This window comes from Ipomoea nil, unplaced genomic scaffold, assembly GCF_001879475.1.
Source record: "Ipomoea nil cultivar Tokyo-kokei standard unplaced genomic scaffold, Asagao_1.1 scaffold2694, whole genome shotgun sequence".
NCBI classification, from domain to species: Eukaryota; Viridiplantae; Streptophyta; class Magnoliopsida; order Solanales; family Convolvulaceae; genus Ipomoea; species Ipomoea nil.
Window position 1 is genome coordinate 2142559 of NW_017619122.1, and position 11585 is coordinate 2154143.

The window sequence follows — 11585 nt, forward strand, 5'->3', positions numbered from 1 at the left end:
CTTACGACCCTACACACCGTTGGTGCGCACAATCGGCGGGCCGTAGCGGATCAAGCCCGACACACCGCTGAGCTAAACTCAGTCGGTGGGCAAAGATCCTCGGAGACTACGGTCCTGCATACCGATGTCCCACCACTCGGTGGATCGCAGTCAGTCGTAGCCCTACACACCGCCTGATTACTCAGGTCGGTGGACTACAACCTTCCTCGGCTTGTTGGCCCCATACCGCCTGGCGCATCCCGGTCGGTGGGTCATATCACCGAGGCCCATGTGGACCTTCAGTCCTATACATCATCTTTATATACCTGACCGGTCTCTACCAGCCTGGTTAACAGTTGGGATGGTTCTCAACCCATTCAACTGCCCGTAGAGTGAATCTTAGTCCTATATAATATTTATATACCTGACCGGTCTCTACCAGCCTGGTTAACAGCCGGTATGGTTCTCAGCCCACCCGACTGCCCGTATAGCCCGATTGATCTCAACCAAGTCGGGGTAACATGCACACATAACACACAGCAAGCACATGCAACCCACATTAACACATTGGGAAAGGGGAGAAAACGTATAACAAAACCTATGCGTGATCCTTCACATACTAAGAGTCTTCCTAAGGGGTTCATACTTCTTTCACCTAGGTCAACGGGATACCAATTCAACTAGCATGCAATATATAAGACTCATACGACCTACGAACGGTACCCGAAAATCAAACTAGACATAGGCACGATAGACGGAGTCCGTTGGGACACCACGGGGGTCGGGGGAACATCAAACGGGGAAGCCGAAATCCCAAATTGGGGTCCAAACCAGCGGGTAGCCGGTGGGTGAGGGATCACCCGCCGGCGGTAGCAACTTCGGGCAGCGGGTGCCCGGCGGGCAGCTGCCCGCTGCCGGCGTTGCCCAAGAAGGCCGCGGGTAAGTGGCGGGTCCCCTACCCCCCACCTACCCCCCACTGACTCTTTCATCACAAAAACGCCCCGGGAACCTTTGTGGAACCCGAAACCATGCTTAGACACTTTCAAACGCAATTGACAACACACGTAGACAATTAACGGATCAAAGATCGAGAAACATATGGCACATAACCTATCATGCTTTTCTAAACATAATAAACACCCAATCATGCGAATTCCCACCCAATATACCAAGAAATATTCCATACGATACAACCTAGGGTTCTAATCACTTTTAATTCAACAAGGGCACAATTCATCTTCTAATATCCAGATTCGGTAAGAATATCACATAAACATCAAGAACATCCTACAATCACCAAGAACATCATATAATCATCAAGAACGTCATATAATCATCAAGAACACCATAATTATCAAAAACCTTCCATCATCAAGATCGCCCATGGAATCATCACACCAATCATCAATAATAATATCACAAATCATCAATACACAATAATATGAGGAAATCCTAAGAGGGGAATCATAGCTATGAAAATAGGTTTTGTTGAGATATGGGTTACCTCTTAGCCTTAATTAATTTCCTTGGCTATGAAGGGTCTTTCTTTAAGATTTCTCCTTTCTTGATTTCTACTACGGGAGTTCTTGGAACTTTCTTGTGTGGTGAGGGATTATTTGTGGTGTGTGTTCTAGGTGCCTTCTATGTCTCTATTTATATAATTAAGAGTCCTAATTATGGTCTAAGTGGCATGGATTTACTAATTCTATTCCTTATAGAACTAAGGGATTGGCTTTAGGGATAAGGGCCCATGGACCATGGTGGACCATATTAATTAATTAAAGAGAATCCTAACCATAATCTGAATAGTAAATGTATACTTTCTTTATTCCTAATAGGCTTATGACTCTAGTTTAGGCAAGGGTCCATGATCCGTGGTGGACCACGTTTAATTAATTAAAGGGATTTCTAATCAAATTAAATCCTTTTTAATTATTTTTAATGGAATTAATTAAATAATTAATTCGGGATTAAGGGCCGTAACACGGGGTGTTTCAGGAGGCCCAGGCATACAAGGAAGCACTGTCCTGGTTACTTGAACGGAACAACACATCAGTAAGTTTACTCACGGATTGCATAGAATTGACTACAATTATCCGGCACCATCACACGCCGATCCATTCGTACGTTGGGGTCACAGTTGACCAATGCAGAACGCTTATGTCTTTATTTAATCGTATTACTTTGGATTACATCTCTAGACAGGTTAATTTACATGCGCATTTTTTAGCTTCGTTAGCATTTACACAGGATCAAGCTATGTACTGGGATGCTATCCCACCTGACGCTATTTCGGCTTTGATTCATTAATACAATCGCAAGATTGACCTTCAAAAAAAAAAAGGTTATTTTGGACCTAATTACATAATTTTGTGTTATTCAAAGATCCAATTGCATCGTTTTTGAGTTCAGTGACCTAATTGTAATTTGGTTGCAGTTGAGTGACCTATTTGACCCTTATTCCTAAAATTAATGTCATTGCGTTTACTTCCTTGTCCCATTTGTATGGCTATAGAAATCAACAAAGCAACTTCAAATAATTTCTTTTTTGGCAAAACGTGAAATAATAACCTAATAAGCAATCACAAGAGGTCAGATGCACAAGCCTGATTTTTTATTTTTTGGTATACATAAGAAGAAAAAAAACAAAGTCTAATCACATAAAAATCGCATAAAACTAAATCGAGTCACAAGTGAAAATCTCGAGTACTTCCTGACTTTACACATTATCAAACGTGAATACCCGAGTACACAAATCAACAACATGAAATAGATGAAGAGTTTTTATTTTACAAACCCCTGAAATCTCTAATTTACACAAAGCTGTTGACAGGCAAATGAACACTGCTGTATTATTTATTACCAAGAGGGGGGAAAAAACACTCCAAAAAGCTCTCTCACTCATGTACTGGAAAACTTTCAAATCTTAGTGGCAAAGTCAATGCCCTCCTTTGCCAATTCTTCCAAGCTGAGAGCAGGAGGCTGAGCCCTTGCCATTTTACCAATAGCCTTGTTCTCTTCGGGTGTCCCGCCCTCCAAGAATGCGCCGATGACCTTCCCATTGTGGATCCAGTACTGTCCAAACTTGTGGTTGGCAGATGTTGGGTCATTGTCCCCAAACAGCACTGTTTCGCCTACATTGTCACCATAGAACTGCCACGACAAATCAAAGGCGCGGGAGTAGAAGTATGGAAGATAGTCATACTCTTCAATGGAGGTCCCTTTTTCGCTTGCATATATTGCCTGCACCGAGTAGCAGTGATGAGAATTTTGCCTCGCTTTAAAGGTAGAGCATAGACAGAGCCCAGTTCTACAATTTAAAACCGGTTTTTGTAGTTGTAAAGATATCGGAACTGAGGATCACTTGGAAGGAGAATTTCTGGGTAAACGATGATATTTCTTTCTAAAGGATATGGTAGCAATCAACCACAAAGAGGTTAGGAGAAAATTTATAAGTTTATGTTTACAAACACAAAGCTTTACCTCATCTCATATTCACAAACTTTAACACTGGAAATTGATTGATAGTGTGTTAAGACATTTATCATTAGGTAAAAAAAATACTGAGTAGCGATATTGGATACCTTTACAGCCTGTTCTGCAGATTTGCGAGCATGATCAACATGTTCAACTCTTCTGAGTTCACTGTATAACTTCAGCGGGAAAGTTGCAACATCACCAACAGCATATACATTCGGAACATTTGTCTTGAAGAAACTATCAGTCTGCACTCAAAAGTCCTCAAACATAAGAACATGAATCCGCAAATTCAAAACATAAAGTTTTACTACAATGGAAGAAGAATCTGCAAATTTAAATGGTACATGGCATTTATTTCAAACCTCGTAACAGAGAAGAAGGGAATAAACGAGGATTGGATTTTTACACACCTTAATTCCGCCTTTCTCCTCCTCAACTTGCCCTTTAAACAAAGCAGTAAGAGGTCTTCCTCCAACACCAACAACAACAATGTCTGCTTCCAATACCCTACCGTCCTTCAGTTTAACTTCCTTCACCTGAACAAAGGGAAGAAAGAACACTAATAAGTTTATAGCAAGACTTTCCGGGTCAAAGAAATAATAATTCAGATGTGCTCACTACATACCTCCCCGTTAGGATGGGTTTCAAATCCAGATGCTACAGTACCCTTGATGATTTTGATTCCCTTGTTCTGATAATATCCTTCATAGAAATTGGCAATTCCAGCTGTGAAAAGCCTAGGCACTGAAAAAACCAGCATGAGACCATTGCTAATTAACTTGAGAATCTTGGATTTCTACTCTTTTACCGGTAAACATACTTTCAGGAAAGTAAATGTCATGCGAAAAGAAAAAAAAAGGTACTATAGCTGTTTACTTACTGCACCATGGTTCTGGGTATACCATACTGACATCTATATTGTTCATTTTGAGCGCAGCACTAAGCTCAAGACCAATGTACCCTCCACCAACAATAACAGCCTTCCCATCTTTCTTTTCCTTGATTGCTTCCACAAGCTTATCTACATCATTAATATCTCTCAAGTAGAAGATGTTTTTAGCATCAGCACCTTGCACACCAAAATCTGATAATCTTATAACCTGAACATACAAAAATGGAAAATCCATGTAATGGGCTAAGACAAAAGTGGCTAAGAAAAGGTAACAAATCCTTTAATGCAATACTCACCGTTGAACCAGTTGCAATAACCAGTACTTCATATGTGAATGATTCCCCTGCTGCACTAACAAGTTTCTTTGAAGCAAGATCAACTTCAACAATCTCCGTACCCAGGATCAATGAAATACCTGTGACAAGAAAGACAAGCTTTCTTCAGAGATTTTCCATTTATGTAAAATTCAATGTCATTAACTGTCCAAAAGAACAATGAGAAAGTTGAAGTGCGAGACCCCGGGTACAGAAATTAGATTACAATTGCACTTTCAAAAGGAAAAAGTAGATTGTAGTTATAATGTTGGTCTCTAGGGAGTAGGGAGGAGCTGAGGAATCAACAACTACCTTTCTCTGTGTACCACTCAGGAAGTAATATTTCCCCTCCACTTCCAACACATACATGAAAGCCTGGGAGTCTAGCAGCTCCTGGAGAAGATAAAAATGAGTAAGACACAAATAACGAATATTTGAAACCACAGAATCTCTATTCCCCTGCGCAAAGAAATATTTGAACTAGACAAAAAGATGAAGAATATGTAGAGAAACATGGTTACATTAAGATATATATTTAATGAATTACAAGGCCTATAATTGATCATTCATCAAAATGAGGACTACCTTTAGGAAAGAGGTAAGCCTTGCTAAGGGCTGGACGTTCATATGGAGCGACCTGAAAAGGAAACACATATTCTCTCATACATCAAAGTTCTCTAGAATGACACTGAATGGTTAATTTCAACAACTAAACTAAAAAAATAAAATAAAAAAGACACAAAGAAAATGTTTTTGAACAGAATGAATGGGATGGAGCCAAGTATGATAATTAAGAAATACATAGTCCAGAGATAGAGAGGATGGGGCAGCCATTAACAATATTTCATGAACCTAGCAAAAAGAAAGCTAACTGTTAAGGAAAACTGCAGAGGTTAAAATGCTATTTTCTTTTTCTCAATTGATAGAACATTTGTAGTAACTTTTTTCTATGTTCTCTTATCTAACAGAACTAGAAGAAAATCTACATTATCATTGAAGACCAAATGCTATATAATTCTATTTTAGGCCAAGACAGGATAATATTGTGTGTGTGTGTCAATAAAAAAAAAAAAAAAAAAAAAAAAAAAAAAAAAAAAAAAGGAACTCTTTCCCTTCTTATAAAAAGTCAATCCCAACAACAAATAGTCTGATAGTAATTTAGAATTAAAAATCATGTACTGTAGTAAGAAGGGAGCCAATAATAAAATGGCATACCGCCTCTTTGGAAATAATTGCTAGCTCTCCAGGCTGAACTCCCTGATTGGCAAACTCCCTAGCAGCATAACCCTGAAAGACAGCAAATTTTTATCAATTAACAATGAGGCCATCAAGGTTTCAAAAAAAACAATGAGGCCATCAACAGATCCTTAACATTAGATGAATGGGGTTTTACAGCAACTCAAAGGAAAATATGCACTAAAACTTGCATGATAACACATTGATTTGGTAGTGAATTCATTCTCCAACTAGCCTCATTTTACATTTTGAAAAGATCAAAAGTCAAAACAATGCATATAATGCTTTAGATTTATTTATACACCAATGACCAACTCCAAATTTGCATCTGTCTGATTCAACTCATGGTTTCCAAGGTAACTAATCAAATGGACAAAAAACATAATTACAACCAAGGATGTAATTAAGTTGTACTCAAAATTTGTTGTTAGTTATGTACATATTACATGTATATTTTGCAAACTTTTAAAATTCACATTACTAAATTTTTATTTTTTTTTTAAATGTCAATATATAAATGCATAATATAATTATCTAAATAGAAAAAATAAATGTGTAAAATCACAATTCGCAAAAGTACAAACCCTATTTTTAACTCCCAATTCTTTTTGGTTTCTCCAAATCCCCAATTCTCCCTCCCTTACAAAGAGGCGAAACAAATATTAGCCTACAAAAGTGCACAAATTGAGAAAGCACAAGCTCAAACTCAAAGTTAATCCCCTTTTTCCTAAATTTGTGCTTGTGTACAGTGTTTTATTTATACTGTGTGATTTTATTTGTAAATTATATATAAAATTTTTGTAATGAGGATAAAAATATAACCAAAAGTTTAAATGATGCCAAGGACTTTGTAGTCTAGTGGCATAAGTGTAAAATTCTTTGTATATACTTTACTTGCTGAAATTTCATCAAAATGAACACTTCTATTATTGAGAATATTTATATTTATATTTATATTTGTATATATTATATTATATTATTAAATTAACTAAATTGACACCACTAATTACAAACTTTGGCAACAATCCTGCAAACAACCTAAGTACCTAAAAATTAAAATGTTGTAAATTCAGTTAATACGGTTCAAAATGGTGTGAACTCAAGCTTTTAGTAAATGTGGATATAACATATTTAGTATTACTTAAATACTCCGTACAAGGGAAAAAATATACCTTTTGATCTCATTCACAAAAGACTCTACTACACATTGTGTCGATGAAAAACTGAAAAAATAGTTAAACACATCAACTTCAAAATCTTCCACAAAATTGAACTGGATCACAACTGTGTTGAGTAAAATTTCAGACTTTGACAAAAGGGTACCAAGGATATAATAAGTAGAAGGTTGAATATATCTTTTAGGCACGTAAAGTTTTAAGCTTTCCTAAAAAAAGTTTCTAACCTACCCTCTACACAAGCAACAAGGGTTAGAAATTTGAACTTCTAGGTTACAACTTACAAGGACTGAACAATCAACATATATATGTTGCCTTTCAAAGTTAATCACAAAGGTATTTTAGCTACAGAGTTTGTCTAGAAGTATTCTAGATCACAGTGCTGCAAACACCTATAGAGAATAGGGCAAGAGGATTAGGTGGTTTAATAGGTTAGGAACTTAGGATCAAGGAGTTTTTAGTTCAAATTTGAACAACGGGAATTCAGACATTATCCACAAAGAAACCTTCATTCATCCTACCCAAAATCAATCTGAATTCTACATTCAAACTCCAAACAAAACTAACTTTTTTTCGATGACGAGGGCAACCCCACAGCCCTTCCGGGTGTAGGTAAACCCTGCCTTATAACCCTAGCCGAGAAATGATCACAAGGAAGTAAACCAACCTAGGTTATCTATAGCTGACCGGCTTAGACCAAGGGAGCAAGGATTCAAACTTGTGACTCTTTGGTAACAAGTGTGGATCTGTTGCCATCTTGGTTGGGGTTACCCACTTACCCCAAACAAAACTAACTTTTGAAATATTGGCACCTTGCATAGTAGGGACTGTGCTGTCCAATCCTCCAAGTTGAGGACAAAAGGGCACTTTCTCCGTTTAGCACTTTGCAAGGTAATGATCATGCCATGCTAAGTGCCAAAAGTACATTACCTATCTCCAAATCTCCCTCCAATGATCATCAATGTTTATAAACACTGTAAGGTACCAACTACTCTTGGCTCATTTCATTCCTTAACAGTGGGATCTTGGACAGCAATGATAGTGTCATCCTGAGTGCCAACAGCTTAAAATCCTTTCTTTTAACACTCATGATTCTTTACAAGGTAATATATGTTCTATACTTTCTCAAGCTTTTTCATCTCAAAGAATCAATGCCTCCACCACCAAGGATGGAGCCAAAGGGGGCAGGGGGCAGCTGCCCCCCTCACCAGGGACGGAGCCAGAAATTCGATTGAGGGGGGGCGAAGAAGTAGTACGGATTTAGAAATTTTTTCCAGTAAAAACGAAACATTAAAACAAAAGAGAGAATTTTAAAAAAAAATAAATAAATTACCTAAGATTTTTTTTATATAATCATTACTTAAAAAATATAGTTGTAAATATTGTTGGATATGTGCGAAAAATAAAACACATCAAAAATTTATAAAAATATTCATAACATAATATGAAACATAATTAATTTGATAAAATAATTTGAATAGAAAACACATTATAAATATTAAAAAAGTGACCATAGGGGAAGGACTCAAATATATGTTAATGCAAGGATTTGAACCCAAGACCTTTCCAATTAACAAACACATGCCTTACCAACTACTCTAAACCCTTGTTATCATTTACTAATTTTTTTATACTAATACTAACACCTATACTATATATACATATATACATACAAATATTATATATGGGGTGGGGGTGGGGTGAGGGGGTGATATGATGATTAAGGGAATATCTTTATTATTATAACTGATTTATTATCTTTACTATTAGAATTGATTTATTTCCTTTAGAGATAGCAAATAATTAGGGTAAGGATCTTTAATGATTCTCCTTTCCTTTTTATGTTTTTGTTAGTCTTCCTTTCTTTTTTATGTTTTACTAGTCTTTGTAACCCTCTTATATAAAGGGGATTTTCATTCTAATAAAAGGACAACAAAGAAAGAAGTTAAGTTAAAATCAAGAGGTGGGAAAACTCTCAAAACGTTCCTATTATCTTTGTTCCTTAAATTTATCTCTCAACATAGACAACCCCAATAACCCTACTCGCCCTTTGACGCGTGCTTTCGCCCGAGAACATAACATTTTGGTTCCGTTGCCGGGCGTCAATATGGGCGATATCAAGAAACTCCAGGACGAGGTCCGAGCTATCCAGGCATCCATCGAAAAACTGGAACACCTTCCTGCAGCTGTGGACTCTCTAACCGAAACAGTAACCAATCTCTCCTAGATGGTGCACTCTTTCTTCACATCGCAGGCCACCACTTCCACAACTGTGACAGCTTCTCTTGGCAACCAAGCCACTCCGGAGACCGCACTGCCGCAGCCAGCTGCTCCCATTCCGGCTACACGATTCACCAGATTGGAGTTCCCCACTTTTGATGGCAAAGGGGACCCTCTTGTTTGGCTCCATCGCTGTGAGTTGTTCTTTGATAAATCACCGCATTCTGATCATGAGAAGGTTACCACAGCAGCATATTATCTGTTCGATAGCGCCCAACTGTGGTACAAACGTCGCATGCAGGATGGTCAACAATTTTCTTGGAATCAATTCAAAGGTGCATGCACCCTCCGTTTTGGACCACCCCGGAGCATCAACCCGTTAGGTGAACTGGCAAACCTCAAACAACATGGTCGGGATTTAGACGAATTCATAGATGATTTCCAGACCCTCCTCGCTAGAGCTGACAGCGTCCTTTATTCTCAACAAGTCAATCCGTTCACAGCCGGCCTTGATGAGGTTCTACGTATAGATGTTGAAAGAATGCGGCCAGTTTCTCTTGATGAGGCCATTAACATAGCACGAGATTATGCTCGTAAAGGCCTCCTGCTTCACAATGCACCTCCCCGACAAACTTTCCCATCCCAAACACCCCCTAGTTGCGCCATAACAGTGCACCAACAGCCACAATCACGCCCTCAGTTCCATAAACTCTCCCCGACAGATATGATAGAGCGCCAAAAGCGTGGCCTCTGCTATAATTGTGATGAACCATGGGTAAAGGGCCATCGTTGCAAACAACAACTATACATGCTTGGCTTTAATGGCGAAGGGGACGATGAGCCAATTGACGCAACGACCCCAGACTAATCCATTCCCACTTTTCTAGATTTCAAGCTTGAGGACAAGCTTGATGTCCAAGAGGGGAGTAATGATATGATGATTAAGGGAATATCTTTATTATTATAACTGATTTATTATCTTTACTATTAGAATTAATTTATTTCCTTTAGAGATAGCAAATAATTAGGGTAAGGATCTTTAATGATTCTCCTTTCCTTTTTATGTTTTTGTTAGTCTTCCTTTCCTTTTTATGTTTTACTAGTCTTTGTAACCCTCTTATATAAAGGGGATTTTCATTCTAATAAAAGGACAACAAAGAAAGAAGTTAAGTTAAAATCAAGAGGTGGGAAAACTCTCAAAACGTTCCTATTATCTTTGTTCCTTAAATTTATCTCTCAACATAGACAACCCCAATAACCCTACTCGCCCTTTGACGCGTGCTTTCGCCCGAGAACATAACAGGGGGCAGCTGCCCCGCTTGCCCCCCCTCTGCCTCCGTCCCTGCCCCTCACCCCACCCCCACCCCATATATAACATTTGTATGTATATATGTATATATAGTACAAGTTTTAGTATTAGTATAAAAAACAGATGAATGTTAACAAGTGAGTTAGATTAGTTGACAAGTATGTGTTTGGTTATAATGAAGGTTATGGGTTCAAATCTGGGCATCAACACATTTTCACATAGTTTTTTTTTATATTTAATACACACACATATAACATTCTTTTATATTAATAATGAGATGTGTAATTTATAATGAATTTTTTATTCAAATTAATTATGTTTCATATTTTGTTATGAATATTTTTATAAAGTTTCGATAGGTTTTATTTTTTGTTCATATCCAACAATATTTATACCTATATTTCTTAGATATTTTTTTTTCAAATTATATCTTTTGTTTTAACGTTGGGCCTTCACTGGAAAAAATTTCTGAATCTGTCCCTGCTTCTTCGTCCCCTCAACGGAATTCTTGGCTCCGTCCTGCCCACCACGAGGTTCGATCCTGAGACCACCCCCACCACAGGGGTTCGAGCTTAAAATCCTTATTTTGTTGTTCATAATCATTCTTTTACGCATGTAATTAAATTGTAACCCAATAACACTAATTAACTTCATGCGTATCAAAAGCGTGATCTTATATTCTTATGAGCTATATTTCTCTAATATAAATTTCTAGTTTCGAGACAAATCAATCCACACATTTCCAAAAAAAAAAAAAAAAAAAAATCTAAAGACAAAAGGCAGTAGTTTAAATCAAACAATCTATTGGTGAGAGTGGAGAGATACTTACAGCAGCAACACCGCCACCGAGGATCACGTACTTGAAAGATTTCTCGGCCATGGCTTCGCCTCCGATTCACTGAGACAAAAGAACAAACAACTTCTCCACACTTGAGGGAAAAAGGAAAGGAAAGTTGGAAACGTAGGATGGGAAATGCATA

General features: G+C 37.7%; 1 protein-coding gene across 1 annotated transcript; it reads right to left on the reverse strand.

The window, feature by feature from the left end:
• Positions 1–2618: 2618 nt before the first annotated feature.
• On the reverse strand, positions 2619–11585 carry LOC109155227 (monodehydroascorbate reductase-like). Its single transcript, XM_019302948.1, has 10 exons — positions 11435–11585; positions 5881–5952; positions 5251–5302; positions 4978–5058; positions 4648–4766; positions 4340–4559; positions 4085–4203; positions 3870–3995; positions 3564–3704; positions 2619–3222 (listed from the first exon to the last, which is right to left on the reverse strand). The coding sequence occupies exons 1-10, from the start codon at positions 11483–11485 to the stop codon at positions 2899–2901; spliced, it is 1305 nt and encodes a 434-aa protein (XP_019158493.1). The 5' UTR covers positions 11486–11585; the 3' UTR covers positions 2619–2898.